This window comes from Zootoca vivipara, chromosome 1 (assembly GCF_963506605.1).
Source record: "Zootoca vivipara chromosome 1, rZooViv1.1, whole genome shotgun sequence".
NCBI classification, from domain to species: Eukaryota; Metazoa; Chordata; class Lepidosauria; order Squamata; family Lacertidae; genus Zootoca; species Zootoca vivipara.
This window is the reverse complement of record NC_083276.1, coordinates 105,637,031-105,663,448: the sequence shown is the minus strand read 5'-3', so window position 1 is coordinate 105,663,448 and position 26,418 is coordinate 105,637,031. Positions and strand designations below refer to the sequence as shown.

Here is a 26,418-nt window from a genome sequence, read left to right as displayed (position 1 = left end):
TCCTATAACAGCATTTCAAGCATCAGTAATGGCATATTACAGCTCCTCTTGCCAACAATGCAATTCATTGTATTTACAGGTTCACGCAAAGTTTTAAGTTGTGTCTTTACCTTTTTACTAACCTGTAAGGCTATCTGGACGGGGTGGGACCATTTTTTCATATATATCGTACTGCTGTGCATATTGCTCGATATCATGAAGTGTCCGTTGTAACGTTGTCCCCAGATGTTGTGGAACAGCGGTCATCCCAGAACGTTTTGGCGATGAAGATCCAACTTGGGTTTGGGGTGGAGAGCCCACTCTTGTCTGTGTGTCATTTAGCGTAAGAGGTGACCCAACTCTGACAGCAGGCTGGTACTGGGGAGTTCCTCCATTGGGGTTGGACGACTGCCTGGATGTTACCGAGCCAACTCTGCGCACTGCGATAGGCGAAGCTGGCCTCTGTGTAGTAAACGGAGATGCTGCTCGTTGTACAGGCAATGTTGTAGATGAAAACACATTAGAATTAAGAGATCTCGACTCAGTAACAGATGGTGAGCCATAGCCACTCCCTAAAGAAGTTCTGAGTGATCCCCTTGAAGGAGAAACGCCTGCAGTGGTCACATATGAGGGAGACTGCGCCCTCGATGGAACAGAACTTACGCGTCTCATGGCTCGGTTGGCAGCTATGTTTGAGGATGCCTGTTCAAAAGGAACCACGTATCATTTTGGTGCACAGGGTCATCAACCAGTGTAAAGATCAACATTTTCACTTGAAAATTCCCTTGCGGGTGCATTTGCACTAGAGTTAAGTCCCTTGGATTTTAAAACGGAGAGTTGAACAGATATGCATAGAACTGCACTTTTCAGTCTCTGCACTGAAATCAGCGGGACTTAAAATGCTTAATGTTTGCTGGATTGTGCCTAAAATGTTTTAAAGGAAGTTTATCTATTGTAACTTATCTGAATGTAAGAATGCATTCTTAAAGAACAAGATTCTTAAAGAGAATCCTGTTTGGCACCCGCAACCAAACAATTTCCAGAGTTCCTTGAGAGGCCAAAAGAGTAACATCCTTTGGATTGGGCTTAAATGTTGTAGTATAGATATAGCTTTAATCTTAATGTTCCACTTTGCTGCTTTTTTTTTAAAACAGCAAATGTGTCACCAAAATCCTATAGAACTATTTTCTCCATTTAGTCTTCACTTTTTTCATGTCTTATTAACAAGCCTAATAAATAAGTTACCATTAACACTGCATAGCCCAATGTCATTCTACAAAAGCTGGAATTAGGTCTTGGGCTTCCATGCCCTCCCATTTTCTCCTCCTGTGTAACTGAGAGAATGTTGCTAGCATTTAGTTCACCTTTCTAAAAATCCTGGCATATGACCCAGTAATAACATGTAATGGCAACCAAGGATTCTTGGAAAGTGGAACTAAATGCTGGTGGCTCGTCCCTCAACCACAAATGTTTAGAAGGGAAGTATGACCTTGAAGCTTTGTTCCATTATTTAGTATTATCTTATGCCATTTATAGAAGTGCTGTTTGCGTTTGAATTGTGTTTTCTTTTACTCTCTCCCCCCCGCTGTTTAGATGAGATCATTGGAAGATAAAGGCGATAAAGAAATAATTAAATGAAATAAATAAATAGGTTTTAAAATTTATTCTTATATAATTTTAAGCCTGTCAGGGGACTGTTGCGGTTGAAGATGCAGAATACAAATGATTTATCAAGGTAAGTAAATTATTGTATTGAGTATTACATTCCTATTTATATTACTTTTACACCATATCTATATTAGCATATTTATTTATTTCACCAGCTTTTCTTGAATATATTTTTGGAGCTACATGTACCTGAACCAAAGCCTGTCCTTCAGCCCTTGAGCTTCTCACCAAATGGTTATTATTTGCTCCGATAAAGGAATGTTGCTGTCTGTTCTCTCCCTTTATCAGGTTCTGGCTGTTGTGAAAACTGCTTACTTCCTGGTATCCACTGTCAGAATAAGAATTCATCTGTGTCGAACTCCTAGAGTTACCCACTGATCCTAAAGATAAAAAGCACAACGAAGCTGAAGTTATTAACACAGTTAGGAATAAAAACAAGACTAGATTGATAAATCTCAGTTTATTTAAAATGTATATAACAGACCCTCACTTTCATGGAGCGATGTTTGCTCTGGTGAGTAGAGATTCCCTTGTTCTGGCTCTGTTCCAACATGATAAGAAGCAATATGAACACTCTCAGATGCTCTGAGTTTATTTACACCTGTGTTTGGCAAATCTGAAAGCAGAGTTTTGTTAGTCAATAATAATATCTACATCTATACGCATCTGCAACCTGGTACAGCTTCACCATTTCTGCTCAGTTCTATTCTACATACCATCTGCAAAGCAATTTTAGACAATTGTGCAAGAGTAATAGCTTTGTATATGAACATTCAACTCTGAGAAAGACATAAAGGAAAAGACCATTTGTGGAGGTGGTGTTTTCTTGTCAGTTTTGAAAGCTCAACAGTACACACTTCCTAAGGAGGAAAATTCTGAAGCTGTTAACTGAAGAACATATTGTCAGCTGTGATATACATTCTTGAACTTTAAGCATAAAACAAATATACTTTTTTATATAAGAAAAGAAAAGAAATCTGAGGCTTGAAAGGCAAAGCATGATTGAAAAGATACCAGAAGGGATCAAATTTACATTCAGGAACTGATTCCTATATGAATTAGCCTATCTTGCTACGAAATCCCATCCAGTAACTTAGGAACATAGGAAGCTGCCCTATAAGGACTCAGACCATTGGTCCATCTAGTTTAGTACTGTCTTCCCTGATGAAACCCCAGCTCTCCAGAATTTTAGGCAGCGGTTTCTCTCAGCCCTGTGTGGAGATTGAACCTGGGACACTGTGTAGGCAAGGCTGATGCACTACCACTAACCTATATATATAGCCCTTAATTTCTTTTGCAGTCATACCTTGGTTCTCGAACAGAATGCATTTGACTCCCGGAACCAGCTGAAAACTAAGGCGCAGCTTCCGATTGGCTCCAGGAGCATCCTGCAGCCAATCAGAAGCCGCGGAAGCTGTGCTGGATGTTTGGCTTCTGAAAATTGTTCGAAAACCAGAACACTCACTTCGATTGTTTGGGAGCTGATTTGTTCAGGAGCCAAGACGTTTGAGATCCAAAGTACAGCTGTAATTTACTGTACTTAAAGGGTTTTAGGGTGAATTTCCTTTACAAGCCAGGTCTTTTCAAAACAGAATTTGTGCAGTTCTTTTAAACAAAAATGTCCCACGACTGAGGAACATGAAACGACTAAGAAATCCTTCCTACTTGCTACATCTTCACATGAGGGCTTCTCTTCACTTTCTTTCCACAGCTGATGGATGATTTAGGGAATCTGAGATGGGGCAGCTGCGACTCAGAAATTTAATATTAAATTTGCAGCTTGGCAAGAAGGACAAGCTCCTCAAACTTATGGTTCAAATATTCACTGGGGAGCCTTGGGCCAGTCACGGTCTCTCAACCTAACCTGCCATACAAGGTTGTTGTGATTATTAAACGAGGTGAATACATATATGCATACAACTGGGAGGCAGAGGTTATTGCTGGTATACTGCAAATAACCGTGATCTTCCAACAAACCCCAACATGCTTCCTGCCTATCTCTGAACTAAAGAAATAGTAACTTTTCAGTTCCTGAAAAGCCGAATTCTGAAGGTGATTTATCAGGGCTGGAGGAAGAAACCTAGAACTGGAAGCTTTCCAAGTCTCTTACATGAAAGGCATTTGAAGACTTCTGCACCAGGGAGCCATGGAAATGAATGAGAATGGCGTTAAAGTGGATTAGAGTTTTGGGGTGGGCTTCTTTGTTGTCGCTAGATTGTTCCCATAATTGCACAGCTTGGTGCAACTAATTTTAATTAGTTTTGGAGTTTAAAAACATGAAAAGGGGGCAAGATAGCCAGCAAATATTCCTTACAATGAATGGAGAATGCAAAGTTAGGGACATCTCAGTTGTACATCAATGTCAAATAATCCTGAAGTTGTGCACTAGGATTATAGTTTTGACCTAATAAGTCCAGCTACTAAGAAAGAAGAGCCAATAACATTTAGATCCATGAAGGAAGAGCATTTTAATTTAATAAATTTTAAAATAAAGCATGTTCACCCTGTAAATTAACTCAAAATGTGCCTGCCAAATAAAAGTACCATATAACTAATTTTAAAGACCCATTCCAAGTAAACTTTCCACTTGTGTTTGTTTTCCAGGTCAGCAGTCTCCCACACTGCATAGAAAACCATTTGTGAAGTGTCTTTCAACACTATTTGTCGTAGGACATGACTACGTATTTAAAAGGGAGAAAAACCATCAGAAGTCTTAGGTGTGCTACAATAACCACAATTTTGTTTAGCTGGAAAACATTGTATAAGGGTTTCGGTAAAGCCACATACTAGCAAAGAGTTTTATTACAGCATTTATTTTTATTTATCGAAAACACTTATATCCCACATTTCTTCGTGCAGTTTAAGGTGGCTAAAAACAGAAATAATAAAAGAGCAAGGAAAACCAATTAAATGTAAGAAAAATAAACAAAAAGTAGTAAGGGACAAATAAAAAACAGCAGAAGTAAAGAATTTTTTATCAGAGACAGAGTAAGACAACAAGGTAGCCCAGGCTACTGATCCATGTCACAACTGTGGATTTTAAGCATCCTACCCCACAAGGTATCATTTCTGCACTGGTGTGTCTGCAAAGGAACTCCTGCATGTTTCACAGGATTCTGGGGCACGTTCTGATGCACACACTAAGTTCTTGAGTGGTACCAAGCAAGCTCTTAGCCCCACAAGCTAAGAGTGCGCTATGAAACCATGAATATGACACACATTGCAGAATATTCAATATTGGCATAATGCTTTTCATGTAGCTTATCTTCCATTACTGATTTTCTAGGAATACAGTTTGAAAATCACGGCATTATAAATATACTTAGAATGATAGTTCGATAATAGAACATTTGTAGGCAGATGTACCATACAAGGAGAACACCGTTTAATTTAACTGACATAGCAACAACAATGCTAAGGCTATCATATATTCTTGCGTTCACATTTACAAATTGTGATGCTATGTACAAACAATGGAATAGACACCTAAGCAGTCATCACAGATGAAGGTGTATACTGAGTATACTGTACGGGTTTTTTCCCCTCTACACAAGAGAACTGTAAGGATAAGAAGTCACATGAAATGGCCCACACGTTTGCAAACTGCAAGCGGACAATAGACTGTGATCACTTTAATATATATTGCAAGCAATCTGTAAAAAGTAAGCCTTGCAAGTACCGTATGTCACTGCAAGATATATCAGAAGAACATTTTTGGTAAAAGGAAGTTTTGAATTTTTAAAAGTAGTTTATTAAAAAAAAAAACCCGATATATATATATATATATATATATATATATATACACACACACACACACACACACACACACACACACACACACCGTATTTTTCAAATACGGTATATAAGATTTTGCATTTAGTATAATATAAAAACTCATAAAATACACCAAACATGCAAGACAACTGTACCTGCAGATCTCCAGGGAAACGACTTTTCAGTAGAGCTATAGAAAAGAAAAGAAACAGTCAAATTATGAGACACCCCCTACACACAGTAACTGAAGCGAGATGACTGGATGCAGGTTTGGCAGGCCCACAATGACCTCCCATTCCATCCCCAAAATTACCCACAACATTGCCTGCATACGTTGAACCTTACGGGCCTATTGGGGATGCCTCTCCACATGGGTGCATAATACGAAACAGAACTGATGCCACAGAGCCAGTAACTCAAACCAGCAATCCTTTGCAATCAAGGGAAATGTAGAAGATGCAACCTTGGTTGAAAGGGATTCTTCATTAAGAACAGCTGATGACAAAATCATGCACACCTTATTGAAGCAATCTCCAATGAAGCAAATGAAGACACCTGCTCACCCAGAGTCTAGATGCACACTCAAACATGTGCAGAACAACAGGTCTGGTGTGTCATCAGCTGTATCACTTATATTCACTGTTTGTGCAAAATTAACACAGTGTTAGGAATGCAGCAATAAATTATAAACCATCATTCTAAAGTTAAGCGCCTTTAATGGTCTTTCAATTTCAATTAAAGGCAGATTACAACCCATATTTTGCATCAGCTATTTTATTTTATTTTTTAAAAAGCAGTATTCCTTCTCTCTGGCATGCTGAATAATTCAAAACAATTTATGTAATAAAAATTTTCACTGCACGAATGTGATTCATTTATGTAAATGTGTTTACTCTTTATACTAGAAGCTTTTGTTACTACAATTATGCTTTTAAAGAATCCAATTTCAAAATCAGTTTCGCTCAGATGACAATACGTATCAAACTACATACATAACATACACAGATGAAAATAATCACATTAAATGTTTAGATTTATTTACACGTCAAAGTAAAATTAGAAAGAAAAGCACTTAATTTATTTTGACTTTATTTACAGACTGGCAGTCAGTGCAAGAAAATATTTTGGTGCCGCACTTTCTCATGCATAAATCCATACAAATGTGCTACTCTTTTATATACATTCAATACGAAACTTTCCACAAGGAAGGCACTAATAAGAACAGAATGAAAGGCAATGTGGAGAATTTCTGCTCACTTCTGTTAACTGCATTAAGATTAGGAGTCAAATCTCCAATATAAAAGCTAAATCTGCCTAATATAAACAGAAGAAGTGTGCATGCACACGAAAGCTCATACCAAAATAAAAACTTAGTTGGTCTTTAAGGTGCTACTGAAGGAATTTTTTTTATTTTACTTCGATCCAGACCAACACGGCTACCTACCTGTAACCATAAATGCCTTGGTAACATTTACTAGGAGAATTCTTTGGCACAGCATTACAGCACTTTCAGTCTAAATTATCACTTCCATCCAGGGCATTTCTGGAATTGTCAAGGAAACTAACGAGAAAGAATGGTCACAGCCTCTCCAGTAGATCGATAATACCTATAGATATGAATCTTCATCACTACCTACTCAAATATTTTTTGATGGGCTTAACCAATATCTGAAAGATCTAATGAGAAGATGCAGAATAAAAATAGCTGTTTTAAGATGAATCCAAGAAAAAGACTGCACATCATCTTAATTTTTGCCAATTTATTTTCTGCCATTCAGATCCATGGCAAACTACGCACTGAATGCAGTAGGTTGATTTCTGACATTGATGTGCAAAATGGCCATATGTATGCATACATTCTAATGCTCACAGGCCTGATTCATACCCACCCTGCTGGTCAGGTGCATGTCCTATGGTGAACTATCGGTCCTTTCACAAACACATTCATTGGGTGTAAGCCCTTCAAGATAGAGATTCTTACCCAGTAAAATTGGGATGGGAAAGTTCATATATAAGTATTTTTGTGCAGCTCTACATGGGCAGGATTTCAGGGCATATGCGGCTGGGTCTGAGAGTTACCACTATAATTTCCCTCAGCTCTCTGGAGTGAGCATTCTGGAGAAAAGTGGGAAATCCAAATGGCAGCTTTAAGGGAGTCATTATATTGGTTTAGATACTAAATAATATAGTAAAAGCAACTAACTTTTGCTTGCAAAACTTTAACCACCAAGGTATAAGAATAGATCTATACGTCGCCGTTGCTTTATGAAACACTTTGTCTTCTATTGCTTGTATTGTCATGTACGTTAACTCAATAAAAATGTCAATTTTAAAATTAAATGACAGCTTCCACCTTCCTTTGGAGTGTTTTTGCGACCACCACTGCTGGGTACACCTGAGGGGGCCCATGTGTGAGAGAGAGGGCACTTTGCACTCAAACCTGGAGCCAAGCCCTGAGCTCACTTTCCTATTTTGGATGACAAAAAGCCAGCAAACAAGAAATCTTCACTCCATTTCCCATTTATTACTATGTTCATAAATCATCTACGGTATCCACCACATGTTCCCCCCCAAAATGGCAGCTCACAAGACTGCTGTGCAGTTAAGCATTTCTGAATAAGAATGCTATTACAATTGCAATACTAGCTGCTAACTGAAATGTGGCATCTGTAGCTTAATTATATGCACCCAAAATGAACGAACAAAAAAACTCTCATTAACTGAGGCCTTTTGTCTTTCAAACACAGTCATTGGTGCTGAACAAATTACCCTGTATAGTTACAGATCAAATTCAGGAAGATGTGTGGTGTCTGAAGGAGCAGCCAAAGGATTTCAGGTACGCAAGGAATGGGCCAAAGCTATGCCAAACTGTTACATTTCCAGCAGAGATGTCCCTCTGATGGCTTATCACCCTCTCCTTCCTCTCAGATTTCCTGTTTTCTTGCTCTTTATTTATAAATAAATTGTGAAGTTGCAGATGGACAAATATGAGGGGGAGAATGTGAGAATGCCATATCTGAAGTGGTGTCATCTTGTTTACACAAGAGAAGGTGTATCGTAAAATTTGATGCACGGGGATATGTTTCCAGCAAAAACGGGGGGTGGGAGAAAGGTGCACATCTCCTACTGCCCCTAGGCCCTAGTCCACAGGTATCCCAACCACTAAGGAAAGGCAACCAGATATCAGAATTTGATTGCCATGTGCCCAACAGTATTTTTCACTCATTATGTGCATGGGGTATGACTGCCATATAAGGAGGCAGTGATGCATCAAAAGGTCTGAGACTCTGTGTAACTCAACAGACATGGATTGGCATGGTTTGTATTAAAAGGTGTGCAAGCATTTATTCGCTGGTATATTTACTAACCGATTCAGCAGACAAGAGTGCCAGCCAACCCAAGCTATGCCCAGCTAAAGTGAAAAGAATCAGTTTATTACCTATATAGTAGGCAAGCATGGGACTACTAGTTTTGATTTTGTACTGTGGGAATATTCAAGGTTTTTCTTTTTTCTTTTAGCTGTTTTCTTTTAGCTTTTACTCTAAGCCCATCAACACCTACACTCCAGATGGGTCTTGTTAACTGAGTAAAGCATGGCCTTCTATCATTGCACAGTGTGACAGAATTTCTAGCAGTTGCATCACAAAAAGTGTTCCTATAAGATTTATTTCTGAAAGGTTGCCATATTAAATACAGAGGCAAAGGGATGATGGACCAGGTCATTTCATTTGCTGACTCATTTGCTATACAGTACAGAACAGTCATTTTCAAATCCAGGAACACCGTCCACCCCCAAGTACAACATGAGATCCTCTTTATTTAAAATAATAATAATGTGTCCATTGTTTTTCACGTTGTCTCCTTTAACCTCATCTCCCATTCTTCTCTGAAAAAAGACCCTTTTAAAAAAAGGGATGGGGAACTTATCATTGGCCATGTTGGACTGTGACCAATGTAGCTGGATTCTACCAAGATTGGGGGGGGGCACACACTACAGGCTTTCCAGCTTCAGAACTAGTGGAATGGTACAATCTTAGGTCATGACACAACCCCTTGTAGGTCCTAACCCATAAACTGAAAACCACAGCTATAATGTTTGCTTAGGCAGCCCATCAAATGCCTGTCCCTGATGATAAAAACAAGCCTATTTTGAAGACTAACAGCTGCCCCTTTCTTCCTCTTCCACCCCATAAAACTCACAGATTGGAAAAAAACAGCTTATGTAATTCATATAAAAATGTAATAAATGCAACAGTCACTTAATGAATACTGTATAAAACAAATGGGATGTGTATGCTAAAATACATTTAGATGGATTACAGTACAATGGCAGGCTTCGGGGCTGGGATGACAGTGGGAAAGGCATATATAATAAAGAACACCTCATTAACCTTTAGAAAATGAACAAAATTTCTTAGACAAACACATCCCATTTAATACTAAAGACACAACCAATTAATTCTGAAAATCGGCAAAAATATTTTAATAGACATATTAAAAAGAGAATTTCCAAAGGATGTTCAAAATTACCTCAGTACTCACATGGTATCTAGATTGCTGAATTGATAGGGAAAGTAATTTTTATTGTTACTACACGATGGAATATAAACAAATATCACTTCCTCTATTTACAAAGTTCAAGGGTAAGTGCTGTCTAAAATGGCACAATTTGCAACCAAGAGAGAGGCACTGCAGCCTGTGGGGGAGGCCAAAGGTTTGCAGAAATAGAAATAAAAAATGGCCCCAAAAATCCCTACGGGGGAAAATCCCAAAACAGCCCAGAGAGGGTTGAGCATGTTCAGTAGCCACAGAACAATGACCCAGTCAGAAAAGAAATACAGTGGTACCTTGGTTTACAAACACCTCGGGTTACAAACACTTCGGGTTACCTGGAAGTAGTACCTTGGGTTAAGAACTTTACCTCAGGATGAGAAGAGAAATCGCGTGGCGGCAGTGGGAGGCCCCATTAGTTAAAGTGGTACCTCAGGTTAAGAACCGTTTCAGGTTAAGAACGGACCTCCGGAACGAATTAAGTTCGTAACCAGAGGTACCATTGTATGGAAAGGAGGGGGCTGGAATAGTTCAGACGGTTCAAAGTGTCTGGTGAAAAGGAAGGTATGCTTGGGCATCAAACCACAATGCCTCTCACCAGTGACTGGATAAGCTCTGCCACAAGCAGTTCACGCCATGGTGAACCTCAACAACGGTCAACCCCAGCTGTCAAACTACAGTTCATCAACCAGCTGGTGCGCTGGGTTGTTGATCATGTGGAGTCATGGCCAATGCCTGTGCCAAACCTTTTGCACTGTGATTAATAAAATTGTAGCCTAATTTAATCCAACACCAGTTTGTGTATGTCATCATTTCTGCCTGCTCCTGTACCCTTCCAACTCACTTGGGGCTGCCATGTACTGTAGATCTTTCGGAAGTGATGTTATGATTCCTTCCAACTATACCACTTAATGTCCTGCTGCCACATTTTGCACTAATTGAAGCTTTCGGGGTTGTCTTCAAGAGTATCCCCATAGCAATCCCTTTGGGAAGTTACTAGAGTGCGGATAACTGTGGCAAAACTACTCCTGTCCAGAAATGGTCGTAGCTGCTGAAGCTGGTTGAAAGGCACTCCATCCCACTGAGTTCCCCTGAGCATTCAGTGACCATGTTGAATCCAGTACAACGCCAAGCTACAAGTTTTGGCTATCAGCCCCTGACTGGGCCCCTGTACAGAAAGTGTTGCCCTCTAAGATCCCTTAAGGGGATTCCCCATTGGGCTGGTCCAGGATGCTCCTCCTTACTAAGGTGTCTGTTTGCTTCCAAGTTCATTCAAGGTTCTGGTAGCTTACCTTTGAAGCCTTAAATGAATTGGCACCCAAATACTTGAAGGAGCACCTCGCCCTATACTAGCTTTCTGTGTCTCTGGGTGAAGTTTGTTATGCATCAGCCTCCTCTGTGGTGGCACAACCTTCTCTGTGGTGGTGCCCCGTCTTTGGACAACCTTCCTTGTAATGGTACAACTGGTGCAAAGCATCACATTCATTTTGGTGCCATGTCAAAATTCACTTATTTGCCCTGGCATTTTAACGTTTGAGATTTTGTTATTTGTACTGCTTTGTTTATCTAGGTTGTTATTAGTATTATTTTATCATGATGGTATTTTTAGCTTTAATTGCATTATATTTTTAACATTTATTTTAGTATATGCACACTGCTCTGGAATCTTGAAGGCTGGGCTAGAAGCATTTCAAATCAATAAATCTATGCAACCCTGGTCCATGATGCATAGCTCAATATAGAGGCCCTGTGCTGTGGGGAAGTTCTTTATGCAGATAGCATAGGACCTATATATTGTGATATGCATTAGTCTGTCTAAAAAGCCTTCATGGTTTGGCCTTTTCTCCCCATGTCTTTAGGTGCCAGGCAAAAACATTTGTCCATAACCAGACCTTTGGCTGATTAAACAGCCTATGGCTTTTTAAATCTGTTTGTAGGGGCAGAAGGGTTATTGGCTTTGTATTGTATCGTAGACTGTGTTTTCATTTTGTATTGTATTGTAGACTGTGTTTTGTGTTGTGAACCACTCTGTCATGTTCAGATGAAGGGTGGTATACAAATTTAATAAATAACAGTAACAACAACAAAAACAAATAAACAAATAAACAACAACAAACAAAATAATTTTCAACAGGATGACGATATTCAGCTGATGGGTATATTCACTGGACCAAACCCCACTGCATTAAGGTATACATTCAGGTATGCCAAGCATTCAGCTAAATATGCTGAATGTCTGGCTAGAACTGTTTCAACCAATACACACACAGACAGCTGAGGTATTCAGTTTTTTGAACTTTCCAAATACTCAATTTATTGAGTTTAACACTTCACTGGCCTACTGCAGGAGTTCTTTACTTCCAATATAAATCAAAACAATGTTCTGTTTTTATTGGTGTGGAACAAGAAATGATCGGCTACAAATAACAAAATAAACTACCCCACTAGTTTTGGAAGCTATTCAGTCTGAATTCTTCATAATGCCACAGTATTAGGTTTGTTGCAGCCAGCTTGAATGCTTCAGTTTAATAGGAACACTGGGTAAATTACCTAAAGCATAAATGCTCTACAGGAGATTTAGATATACATTTTTAATTCCAGCTGGTGGGGACCATTACAATTTGGATTTTTACATCCCAGAGGAAATTGACTTGTGGCATAAAATGTTTGTGAACAGAATGGCAATGAGTAGAGGTAATTAAAAATGGCTGCTTCAAGAGCTCTGCTTCAGTGAACTGCTCCAAATAAACTGCACTTCTAGAGATGTACTTCTCCAGTATTCACTGGCTGGAACTGGCTGGCTGTTTATTGTACTCTTCCTATACTTCCTCTTTTAAAGCAAGCAGCATAATAATAATAATAATAATAATAATAATAATAATAATAATAATACCTAGAAGCTTTCATACAAGACTTTCATACAAGACTTTATATTTCAATCTGTGACCAGCACACTTGACTTAAGAGACAACCTTTTTCTGATATTAGCTAAGAACATGTATTGTGTCTTTGTGTAAAGGTAGGTACCCCTGACTGTTAGGTCCAGTCATGGACGACTCTGGGGTTGCGGCGCTCATCTCGCTTTACTGGCCGAGGGAGCCGACGTACAGCTTCCGGGTCATGTACCGTAGCCAGCATGACTAAGCCGCTTCTGGCGAACCAGAGCAGTGCACGGAAATGCCGTTTACCTTCCTGCCGGAGCGGTCCCTATTTATCTACTTGCACTTTGACATGCTTTCGAACTGCTAGGTTGGCAGGAGCAGGGACCAAGCAACTGGAGCTCACCCCATCGCAGGGATTCGAACCGATGACCTTCCCATCAGCAAGCCCTAGGCTCAGTGGTTTAGACCACAGCGCCACCCGGTTGGTTGGTTGCATTTCAACCAACCATCGATGAAACATGGGGAAGTTTCAGAGAGGGAAGGCTTGAAAGCTGGCTCCAAAACCAATCTAACTACTCCTTTACAAATCTGGGGTTGCTGGGAGACTTGAGTTCAGGGAAAGGATAGCAGGCGCTAAGGACAAAGTGACATTAAATCACAAGATACAGAAAAGGGAAGTGAAACGGCTTCATTGGCACAGTGGAATCCAATAAAGCATGACATCGTCCAAGAAAGGTCAAAAAGGGGCTTCTCTGAGGAATGTTCAGAGTTGGAAGAGAATAGAGTGTGGTGGTGGTGGTGACATAATAAGCTACTTCAGACCTACTAAGACCTAAACTGCCTAGGATTTTTCCAGACCTCACTATTTGTGAGTGAGCAGTGCTTTGCTGATGTATGCAACAGACCATAGGCGGCTGTAAAAGGGGAATTAAGAAACATTTTGTGGAAGGTGGCCATTAGCCAAAAATTGAACATCCACATACAGAACGACACTGAATATTAGTTTGAAGGAAAGGGTAACTGGGTGATAAGAAGAGCAATCATCATGCTCAAACCTGGCTGTAACAGGGTGTTTGGATGCGAGCCTACTATTTATCAGCCCCAAAGGTTGCAGCACAGGTAGCATTTAGGCGTTAAGCAAAAGTCTAGCCTTTAGTCAAAAGTTTCCTATGCTCTGATTCTTCCACTCCTAATACGTGTATATGCAACGTAAGCACTGATGAACAAGAACAGTCCCTGGCCGCCTGTTTTGTAGCTGTTTGTACATATTTTGTATGCCTGATGCATACAGCAGCAAATAGTTATGGTCACTATCTTCAAGAGTTAAAGTACATTAACTTTCAGGAGCTGAAGTTCAAATACAGCTGCTGAAATATTGTTAATTTATATAAGATTCATATATGATTCACATTTATAAAATATGAAGCAACTCAGGAAAAGCAATTGTCCACAGAAATTTGCTTGGCTTAGTATCCAGGACTTGCTGCAAACCCCTTCCCCTCTGGCACATGGAAAAGGCGCAATAGGGTCTCTTGCTTCTGCTGAGGTTCAAAGAAGGCAAAATGCCTACTGTTTCTTGACTCCTCCATACCACAGCAGAGTGAAAGCCAGGGGAAGGGGATGTGAGCTGTGAAGTGTCCTAGCAAGAAGAGCCTCAGAGGACCTGGCCTATTGTAAGCAGATGCATGGACACCTGCTTAGTTGCCAAATTCAAGATTTGAGAAATGCGCTGGGGGGGAGCAGTGCATCAGAAACCGAGCAAAGGTATAACCAAAGCTCTTATGACTATATCCAGGTTTCCTCAAACTCGGCCCTCCAAATGTTTTGAGACTACAAGTCCCATCATCCTTGGCCACTGGTCCTGCTAGCTAGGGATCATGGGAGTTTGAGGAAGCCTGACTATATCTATTTTAGAAATGCATTACAAATAAAAACATGTTTAGTGACTGAACGAGGGCTACAATAGAGTTTAAAAACTAGTGCTGCAATCTCACACTCTGTAATTATTTAGAACTGTGGCTGATGAGGTGCAAAGGGTGCCTTTGGACACTGCTATTGCTTCCTTGCCAGCACTTGCTTAATTCACTGGGGGAGAATTAGAGGCTCGAGTGACTGTAATGGAAGAGTGAGTCAAATGACTGAGCCATAAGTTGAAACATTTCAGAAGTGATGTTTAATGCTAGCTGGCAAAGAAGAATACGGATTCTCTGGTTCTTCACTGCAACCTGTTGTGTTACCTAATTCCCTTTATACACAGCCGATCTCAAAAGTTGTTTCTACCACTGTATGATACTATTTAGAGCAGCCTTCCTCAATCAGTAGCTCTTCAGATGTTGCTGTACTACAACCTCCATCAGCTACAACCATCTTGATCAGGGACGATGGGAGTTGCCGGTCAAACCATCTGGAGGTCACCAGGTTGAGGAAGGCTGCTGTACAGCATCTACTCACACCCAGAAAACTAACTGTCATTTGAACATATTTAAAAGGCAATGTAGCAAAAGAATGAGTTCCCTGATAGTTGTGCATCAAATTTGCCTTTGATTTCAAGCATACCACTGAATGTCTTAAACACAGGTTCCATGAAAGTAATTAAAATGTTTCTGTGTTTTGGATGAAGGGTGGTACACAATACATCCTTGAGAGCGAGGCCTACCAAACAGAATGGGTGTTGTGAATCAGTTGTGATCAGTTAAGCAGTTTGCAAAGAGCGTGTAGCACAATTTGCCATAAGAGAGAACTCTGCTGGGTTGGACTAAAAGCCCAGCCAGGTGCCTATGGAAAAGCTCCAAGTAGAAAATAGGTGCAACAGAACGCTCCCGCACTTGTGATTTCCAGCATACTACCTCGGACACTGGAGGAATAACATAGCCTTATCCTCCATCTGTCCAATCCTCTTTTAAAGTTATAGGAGGTACTACTTCACTACATCAGTGTGAAGTAGTACCTCCTACAGGCTAGTTTATGAGACGTACTGTTTGATTGCATTGTGATGCTGTGTTTAGCTTCAAATTGTAACTAAGGAGGTGTGACAAATTGAAGCACTTTTAAAATGTTTATTTCTGCCCGGCTGGCAAAGAGTTAACCCACCTCCAGCCTGACTGACTTAGAACTCTGGTGGGGGCGGGACTGTGCCCGGTTTGAAAGGAGGGAGTGTCGGTTTGGTCAGTTAGGAGGGAGAGGGAGGAGGATGTGGTGTGGTGTTATGTGGTGGCTTGTATGAAGACAGTTAAGAGGCTAGGAAAACTTAAAGTTAAATGTTTGACTGAGTTTATTTTGTACAACTGGAACAAAGCTAATTAATAAATGACACGTTAAAGAATCACTTATGTTTTTAACACAATAAAACTTCATCTCTGTTTTTGCCAACAAGAGGTCCGTCTGTATTTTTCCAGCGAGGTACCAGGACTCACAGCCGTGGTGACTCAAGAGAGGGCAAAACCCACCTCAGGCAGGGAGGTGGTGGTTTGTGTCCTGAAGTTACACGGAGGAGGCTTAGAAGGGTAACCTGAGGTGCCAAGAAGTTGCCAGAGTGCATAGGGCAAACTTCTACAGTGGGGGAATCCAACTGAGGGAGACCCTTTACTGGAGGCAAGAGGTTATTCCTGGGGGACAGCCTAGAGTTTCTTAAGGTACCAGGCCACGCAAGCTGGAAGGCTCTCCTTACTAAGAAACCCATTAGTAAAAGGGGTTTATATTTTTGAGGCGTCAGGAGAAGAGGGTGGGTGTTTTCCCCTCTGGATTCCTGTGTCGCAGTGATAGTAAGAGAGAGTGGGACACGGGTCGTCACATTTTTGGTGGCAGCGTCGTGATCGAAATTAAAAGCTCACGCGCCTAGTTTGGTTTGAGTCTGTCAGGATTTTCCTGTGAGGAAAATGACTCACGTAAGAAAACCCAGAGAGGCAAAAGGAGATGAAAGAACGGAAGGGGCTGAGGGAAGCCCAGGTTCTGAGGTGGAACTGATGAAACTACGAATTGAGATGGCCCGAATTGAAGCTGAGAGGGAAAAGATAGCAGCTGAAAGTGAGAGAGAAAAAGCCAGAATTGAAGCTGAGAGGGAAAAGATAGCAGCTGAAAGTGAGAGGGAAAAAGCTAGAATTGAAAGTGAGAGAGAAAAAGCCAGAATTGAAGCTGAGAGGGAAAAGATAGCAGCTGAAAGTGAGAGAGAAAAAGCTAGGATTGAAGCTGAAAGTGAGAGGGAAAAAGCTAGAATTGAAAGTGAGAGAGAAAGAGCTAGGATTGAAGCTGAAAGTGAGAGGGAAAAAGCTAGAATGGAAGCTGAGGAGAGAATGCAGTCCGAGAGGTTAAGGGCACAATTAGAACAGGACAGAATGAAGCTTGAAGAGATACGTTTGCGATCAGAATTAACTCAGAGTCCAGTTAATAATGATAGTACTGCAATTAATTTAAAAAGATTCCCCAAATTTGGAAAAGACGATAATGTTGAATCGTTTCTATTTACCTTCGAACGCGTTTGTGTGGAATTTCAAATACCTGAGGAGAACTGGATGCTTTATTTAAGACCTCAAATTTGTGGGATACTAAGTGAAATTTATGCTGACCTGAGGGAAGAAGAGCTGTCAAGTTACCAAGTATTTAAGCAAAGGGTCAGGGTTCGATGTGGACTCACGGCTGAACAAAGCAGAAAGGCTTTTCGTGAGGCAAAAAAGGAACATAAAGAGACTTATGCCCAACTAGCTAGCCGCTTAGATAAATTACTTGACAGATGGATTCAAGGGAGTGGAGTGAAGGCCTTTGATGAGTTAAAACAATTAATTTGTTTAGAACAATTTTTTAAGCAAATCCCTAGCAATTTACGTTGGTTCTTGAGGGATAAAAAACTGAAAACTGTGGCAGAGGTTGCCGAGGTCTTAGATGAACTACAAGGAGATTTCAATGAAATAGCATTCCCAAAACACTCACAGAAGGGTAATCCATGGAGAACCAGAGAAAATAAAGACAGGCAAGAAAATTTTCCTGTCAGGGAATCAGGTTCTGACAAGACAGGGTCTAAGAAAATCACTTGTTTTTTCTGTAATTGTGAGGGCCATGTACGTGCCAGGTGCCCCCTGCTGGTCAGGTCGCAAACTACACCTACTGCAGCTAAACAAGTGAAACTGGTAATGCAGTCACAGGAAAATAGCTCGCCTCAGACAGAAAGCTCAGAGAAAGCAGACAGTCCAGCTGAGACTACTTCTAAGGTCTTGCAGGTCTGGAGGGCTGAGCAGGAGTGCAACCAAGATTACATGGAGCCAATTGAATTAAATGGTCAGTCTTTTTTAGGTTTGAGGGACACAGGAGCAGAAGTCTCACTTGTTAAATCACAATTTGTTCCAAAGGAGCAGTACCTCAAGGGTCAGTCCTATAGTTTAAAAGGCATATGGGGTCCACATTTTGAAGTACCATTAGCTGAAGTTGATATTACCTACAAAGGATTTTGTGGCAAATGGAGAGTAGGAATCCTAAATGAATTGGAGGTACCCTTTTTAATAGGGAATGACCTAGCTAGTCAGAAGCACCTTATTCAAGTGATAACTAGGTCACAGTCTCAAGTCACTGAGAGTAATCCTCCTGCAGTTATAGAGTCACCCATAGATCCTGGTGAGGATGAAGGGCTGATTAGCGTGCCGGTGGTCCAGGAGCACGGTGCCCAATTCTTGAGTGATCAAAAAGAGGATGAAACTATAAAAGAGCTGTGGAGTAAAGCACAAAGTCCTACTGCAGAAGTAACTGTGGAGAACCTCTGCTTATTTACCACCATTGAGGGAAGACTGTATAGAATTTCTAGGAGGAGGAAAACTGCTGCTGTTTGGGAAAGGAAGAAACAGTTAGTGTTGCCAAGAGCTTACCGGTTGCAAGTGCTACAAATGGCACACGACGCACCCTCAGCAGCGCATCTAGGCATTAGAAAGACTAGTGATAGAATCCAAGCAAGATTTTACTGGCCTGGGATGGGCAAAGACATCAAAGAGTATTGCAAGTCCTGTGTGATCTGCCAAAAAGCAGGCAAAAGAGCGGACAAAACGCGAGGCTTGTTACAGTCTATTCCTGTAATTACTGAGCCCTTTTCCAGAGTAGGAGTGGACATCCTCGGGCCTATCTCCAGAGTTACGAAAAGGGGGAATAAATTTATTTTATGCCTCGTGGATTATGCTACGCGCTATCCAGAAGCAATACCTCTAAAGGACATTGACTCAAAGACTGTAGCAAAAGCCCTCATGTCGGTGTTCTTGAGGCTGGGATTCCCCAAAGAAATTATAACAGATTTAGGGACATCCTTCACGTCCAAGACCATGGAAGAGCTTTTAACTCTTTGTGGGATTAAGCATGTTAAAACTACGGCTTATCATCCACAGTCGAATGGCTTGACGGAGAAATTTAACTCAACCCTGAGCCGGATGCTAAAAACCTATTCCATCAATCATCCTAACGACTGGGATGAGAGGCTGCAACACTTCCTATTTGGTTATCGCGAAGTGCCGCAGGAGAGCACAGGGTTCAGTCCTTTTGAACTCCTATTTGGACGACAGCCACGAGGACCCCTAGACTTGATGAAAGCAGCGTGGTCGGGGGAGGAGCAGATCGACAGCCCTGATGTTGTGACGTATCTACAGGAGCTGCAGAGCGACCTTCAAGAGCTACGGGAGCAAGCTGCTCACAACTTGCAGCAGGCACAGCGTCGACAGAAGCAGTGGTATGATGCACACGCAAGAGACAGAACTTTCCAGCCCGGTGACAGTGTGCTCGTGTTAAGAACAAGACGTCGAAAGAAGTTGGAGATGTCGTGGGACGGTCCCTTCAAAGTGGTCGAGAGGATATCAGCGGTGAACTATTTGGTAGAGTTAGATGGGGAAGGGAACCGATGTAAAAATTTTCATGTAAACTTACTTAAGCCTTATTTTGACCGAAATAAGTTGGTGTTGCAAGTAAAGGGGAGGGTGACCCAAGGAATTCATTTAACTGGGTGGGGAGAGCTAAGTAAGGGCACAACTCTAGCAGAGTTATCATTCGATGAAAGTCTGACCCCAGAGCAAAAGGAGCAGTTAAAATTAGTCCTTGCTCAGTTTGCTCAAATCTTCTCAAACATCCCAGGGAGGACCAACCTAGCAACTCATGTAATAGACACAGGGTAAGCACATAAGTGGGAAGGAAAACATCATAGCGGACGCTTTATCCAGGTATTTTTGAGAGGTATAGGATGGTGCAAATTATTATATGAAACGGTGATAACCCTAGCAGAACATTTGTGCTTAGGCGTTATAATCTGACACATGCCAAACATGGTTTATCTGTGTACAAGTTTATGAGATGTTAATTTAGTTGACTTTGTAATATGAATGTTATAGAATGCATTGAAGTATTTTGGACCCCAAGCCCATTGCTTTGGCATTGCTCTAGTTAATTAAGAGCAAGCCGACGCAATGTCTTTGTGGTGGGGGGAGATATGTGACAAATTGAAGCACTTTTAAAATGTTTATTTCTGCCCGGCTGGCAAAGAGTTAACCCACCTCCAGCCTGACTGACTTAGAACTCTGATGGGGGCGGGACTGTGCCCGGTTTGAAAGGAGGGAGTGTCGGTTTGGTCAGTTAGGAGGGAGAGGGAGGAGGATGTGGTGTGGTGTTATGTGGTGGCTTGTATGAAGACAGTTAAGAGGCTAGGAAAACTTAAAGTTAAATGTTTGACTGAGTTTATTTTGTACAACTGGAACAAAGCTAATTAATAAATGACACGTTAAAGAATCACTTATGTTTTTAACACAATAAAACTTCATCTCTGTTTTTGCCAACAAGAGGTCCGTCTGTATTTTTCCAGCGAGGTACCAGGACTCACAGCCGTGGTGACTCAAGAGAGGGCAAAACTCACCTCAGGCAGGGAGGTGGTGGTTTGTGTCCTGAAGTTACACGGAGGAGGCTTAGAAGGGTAACCTGAGGTGCCAAGAAGTTGCCAGAGTGCATAGGGCAAACTTCTACAGTGGGGGAATCCAACTGAGGGAGACCCTTTACTGGAGGCAAGAGGTTATTCCTGGGGGACAGCCTAGAGTTTCTTAAGGTACCAGGCCACGCAAGCTGGAAGGCTCTCCTTACTAAGAAACCCATTAGTAAAAGGGGTTTATATTTTTGAGGCGTCAGGAGAAGAGGGTGGGTGTTTTCCCCTCTGGATTCCTGTGTCGCAGTGATAGTAAGAGAGAGTGGGACACGGGTCGTCACAGGAGGCATTTGCTCCAGCAGATTCCAGCTTCCGGAGACATCTGGCCCTGAAGGCCCCCGCATACGCTTCTAACCAAGACAGGCTGTTTCTTTTTGTAGGCAACCGTTCTAAGTGTTTAGGACTGATTTGGTGGGGATGAGAACATTTAAGGAACTGTCCAATCCACAGTATGCATTTAAAATAGTAAAAGAACCCTTCATGTTATTTATTCATCTTCCTACAAATATATAAAGGGACCCAAGTGGTGCTGTGGGTTAAACCACAGAGCTTAGGGCTTGCTGATCAGAAGGTCGGTGGTTTGAATCCCTGCAACGGGGTGAGCTCCCGTTGCTCGGTCCCAGCTCCTGCCAACCTAGCAGTTCGAAAGCACATCAAAGTGCAAGTAGATAAATAGGGACCGCTCCGGCGGGAAGGTAAAGGGCGTTTCCATGCGCTGCTCTGGTTCGCCAGAAGCAGCTTTGTCATCCTGGCCACATGACCCGGAAGCTGTCTGCGGACAAACGCCGACTCCCTTGGCCTATAGAGCGAGATGAGCGCCGCAACCCCAGAGTTGGACACGACTGGACCTGACGGTCAGGGGCCCCTTTACCTTTACCTTACAAATATAAATCTCAAACTATGTGGTAGTGAGTCCCCCCCCCCCTAATGCAAAAGATGCGCCAGAGCTAGAAAAATATATTAGATGCATACAGCCTAGCAAGCACTCATCCTGGAGAAAATGTTGACCAACAAGATTTAGAGCCAAATTGCTGCTGACAAATTTCCAAGATACATCTCACTTAACGGTTTCCCTCCAGTCTGTTCCTTCCATTACTTACTGTATTATAGGAAAATATTGACAAATTGACAAGTGATTTTTCAAACGCTCTTACAGATTGATGCCATCAAATGGTGTAGAAGACATGAAATATGCTAACAAGAAGACAAAAATTTATGGACAGTGACCCAGTTCAGGTGATTATTTATGCTTAATAAGTCTAGATATAAACAAGTGTTTTGCCCATTCCAACAGACCATTCATGTAAATTGCAATTAAACCAGGAAGCCTCTAACCATAATTTCTTATTTTGTCTGAACCAGGAAACTATAATTATCTGCTCTGGAGCAAGCTAGGATATGAAGCCATGATTTGAAGTTGGTTTAATATTAAATCAAATTTTGAACATGATTTGACATCCTGGCTTATTCTGGAGCTGGTAACCATAGTTTCCCAGTTTGTATGAAGCAGGAAACTGCAACCAATTAGAAACATATTGTTATAACTGCAGCTCACAGAAAAGGAGGGATGAAGGGACTGCATGCGTAGGCAAAAGACTCATTCATTTCTCTGCTTATTAAGTACCAAGGTGATCATCCAAATGTCACCATTATCTCCACTAATTTCACATGCAATACAACTGAACAAAATATAGTGTCGTTTATGCATATTTATCATCTGTCCTGTGTGTGGACATCATTTTAAGATGCTTTTCAGGCTCTTACACACTTAGTAATCCATTGACTGAAAACACAGAGATCACATGTGTAATGAAAGGAATAGTGGGCAGGGGACTTGTGCATGTTGGACTATTTTGGTTCTGTGCCAGCCGCTCAGTTATCAAACCTAAACCTGAACATTTCAGCCCTTCATTTCTTTTTTAAACTCCTCTACATTGTGCCACTCTTTCCAGTGATTATGGAAATCTTGCCACTCATGAGTAGCTAGGTGCTTGGCTAGAAAAATAGCTGCTTCTGAATTTTTGACAGGTTACATAAAATACATGCATGAAAAATTGATTTAATTTTCCTGCTAACGATTTTTCCTAAACCTCTATTACCTTAATTATCTGGACAGCCACCTATTAAACATGAATAATCAGTATCACTTGTTTGTTGCAGATGTTGATAGGTATAAAGTGCAATATTGCATTATAGCTAAAACACTAGTTATCAAGCTAATCCCAGATAGGAACAACAGGAATACATGGAAAGCACCATGAAAGCAATAAATACGTTCTAAACTCATGAGAACCCAAGTTGATGATAGCGAGGTTGCTGTGATGTAAACACAGTGCCAGTACCATAGTCCTCTTCACAAAGTGATACCAAGAAAAGTGTCAAAATGTATTTTACTAATGTATCTGAGCCTATAAATCAGAAATCTAGGTGAGAGGAATGGTAAAATTCTCACACGTAAAAGGATTCTGATGATGAGCTTACTAAACGGGAACCTGCACACAGCGGAAAGTTACTACTCCATAAATGGTTAACTGCAGCCAATCAAGCATACATTCATTATTCGTTGGGTTGACCCTCTGGAGAGTAATCAAGCAACCAAAGGTCCTACAGTATAAAATCCAGTGCTTTTTTCCTAGGGAACGACGACGCATACCCCTAAACATTTTGTGAATCTAAGTTTGGCCTCATTGAGGGGCAGTATTTCAATATGAATAGAAAAATGAGAGTACCCTAAACATTTTTAAATAGAAAAAAAATCACTGATAAAATCCATGAATCTCAAGTAGCCATTCGCAAAAATAACTGTAACATCAATCAGTGACAAATACGATGCTCATGCATTAAAAGAGAATCTGAGATCACACAAAAGTGTGATGAAATAAATGTTTGTTGCAAGTACATAAATGACAGTTTGGAAATTAAAGACTCCGGGATGTGTACCTTGTGCTTGCAATGCTCGGTGATTCTGCTCCAAGCCTGCATCTTTCTAACTGACTGGCAACAATCTGCCTTTCCACCTCAAGCTCTCTGGTGAGCCTTTGAAACTGGAGCTCCTGTAATTTAAAAAAAAAGAATTTTAAAATTATATATATATTTTTAAAAGTGCTGCTGGTAGGATAAAAGAAATATATTGGTCCACACCAATGAAGGAATTAAAGTGAACTAAAAATGAGAAACAAAACCCCTTTTCCTATTAGTACTGGTAAGTCATCTGAAAAAACAGTACATATCCACGAGCAAGGACTTGCTTACTACTCCTTAAAGGCTCCTCAAAAGTTAGCTTGAGGGTGCTTAGTTACTGAAAAATATGGCCTAGTAGGATTAATGTAACTTTAGCATACAGCTGAATGTGCCAAGGTACACATACCAAGTTTTTATGGCTTGAAAGCAGTTTATGATTCACTGCCATCATCACTGGAGAGAGGTGTTTTACAAGTGAAGAAATATGGCAGCCTCTGTGCAAAAGGTTCACAGGCCAAGTTGGAAACTAGTTCCTTAAATAAGGGTCACACTTTGAAATGATAAGAAAGGGCTGAATTATAGCCTTAACATGTTCACCTCTGTGCAGGCCAAGTCACAGGCTGCTTAACGGTGTCAACAGTAGAGGTTTTGGAAAAAGCATTCTCCTTATACGTACATCAGCTGCTCATTCCTGTTTCCCAAGATGAGGAGACTTCCATAATCCATCCATCTCAGGAATGCATGTTTGCAAATACAGTTTCCATGTGCCACTCAACTACCTCTCTTTTTCTCCCCCTCCCCCTTGTGGAGCTCAATAAATGAATTAGGATGATTTGGGGTTTCCTTTACCCTAGATCAGGCATCCCCAAACTGCGGCCCTCCAGATGTTTCTGGCCTACAACTCCCATGATCCCTAGCTAACAGGACCAGTGGTCGGGGAAGATGGGAATTGTAGTCCAAAACATCTGGAGGGCCGAAGTTTGGGGGTGCCTGCCCTAGATGCTATAAATAACATACCTCAACGCAACCGAAAATTGTGTGACTATACGTTTTTCTCCCATAAATTTATACCACCAGTTCCTGCTACTACAAATCAATTTTGAGGTAATGTTAGAAAAAGACATTGCGATTTTTTAAATAAAAAAACTCTGCATAAAATACTCAACTCCATTTGCAAGTGTCTTGTCATTTTGGAAGTTTGCTCTTCAAACTTATAGGAGTAGTGTGGAAACAAAACCAATAATCAAAAGCAGAAGATTCCCAAAAATTTGCGGGGCAGTTACTTAAATTATTAGGGTACTTGCACATGGCCAAGCAGGTTCTGAGTCAATTTTCTATAGCCCCTGTGTTTCACTTTGAATTCCACCAGATGTTCCGCTGGCCAACACTGCTAATGGAGCTTCCTTCCCTGGATCACATTCAGTACTGAACCCATTTTACAAATCACCTTTTAAGTACAACTTCAAACAAATTCTGGAGCAGGAGTGCTAACCTGCTGTCATCTAGATATTGTTGGGCTCCAGTTCACATCAGCCCTAGCCAGCTTGGCCAAAGGTCAGGGATTAAGGGAGTTGTATGTATTCCAGCAACATCTAAGGCCCACAGGTTTCCCAGCCTTGTTGTAGAGGTAGCTCTTCCGCCACACGTGGACTGTAATACTATCCTCATAGGTGTGTCAGAAGTGCTCACCTAACCTCCCATCCTTTCACTGTTGCTGCTTACAGGGAGGTAGAAGGGGAGGTCATCACAATGTACTTGCAGTGGTAAGTAGCAGTGACACAACTGAGTGGAGGTCAGGTGAGTGCCGTTGCCCCAGCTTGCCTTCTGCTGTCGATTATCATGTATTAAAAAAGCCTACACCTAAGTTTTTCTAACAGAGCTATCTGTCTTGTTTGGACTGGCCAACTTGGATGCATGCTGCCAATAGTCTGTGCCAGCTGAGAATCAACATTTGGAAGCCAAGTCCATCTGGCAATTCAATATCTGTGCCAAGTCAGTATTGGTTAGAACGTCCTTTCGTCTGCCTTTTTAGTCCAGTCACGTTTCTGTTCTGATTTCTAGGATAAATCTGCTTATTAGTTTGCTTGCTCCTTGGTTGATTATTAAGCTTAAACCACATCATTTTATTTCAAAAGTTGAGGAGAGATGTAAGAAGGAGGCTGTAAAAGCCACCCAAGTTTAGAAAAGTCAATATGACAGCTGGTTAATTCCCAACAGCCTTCACAGATCTGGGCAAACTAAAGGGGTGGTGATTACTATAAGAATGAGATCTGTTTGTCCTTGGGTTAGAGCAAAGTGTGTTGAACCAAAAGAGTTCATGGAGCTACATATGTTATTTACTTGACACAAACAGAACAGTCAATTATTCTTTAATAATAATAATAATAATAATAATAATAATAATAATTTATTATTTATTCCCCGCCCATCTGGCTGATTCTCCCCAGTCACTCGGTTCCCTGTAACCTCACTTCTCGCAATGAGCATAGCTGTCAAGTTCTCCCTTTTTTAAAGGAAAATTCCCTTATGCTGAATAGGCTTCCTCACGAGAAGAGGGAAAAATTGACAGCTATGGCAATGAGGGAACCGCCAGAAGGCCCTCGGCACTGGATCTTAGTGTCTGGGCTGAACGGTGAGGGTAGAGACGCTCCTTCAGGTATACAAGACCGAGGCAGT

The 26,418-nt window shown here is 41.1% G+C and overlaps 1 protein-coding gene across 13 annotated transcripts in view; it reads right to left on the bottom strand.

Annotated features, from left to right (window-relative positions):
• Nucleotides 1-26,418, bottom strand: part of PKP4 (plakophilin 4) — a 105,017-nt gene that overhangs the window by 37,867 nt on the left and 40,732 nt on the right. For 7 of the 13 annotated variants that reach the window (XM_035131912.2, XM_035131930.2, XM_035131949.2 and 4 more), the window contains exons 3-7: nt 23,722-23,834; nt 5,577-5,611; nt 2,132-2,263; nt 1,837-2,027; nt 123-681 (exon numbers count right to left, since the gene is read on the bottom strand). In XM_035131912.2, the coding sequence (XP_034987803.1) occupies nt 123-681; nt 1,837-2,027; nt 2,132-2,263; nt 5,577-5,611; nt 23,722-23,834 (1,030 nt within the window). The remainder of the gene's footprint in view (nt 1-122; nt 682-1,836; nt 2,028-2,131; nt 2,264-5,576; nt 5,612-23,721; nt 23,835-26,418) is intronic. The other 6 variants (XM_035131939.2, XM_035131986.2, XM_035132012.2 and 3 more) reach the window with 5 other exon arrangements.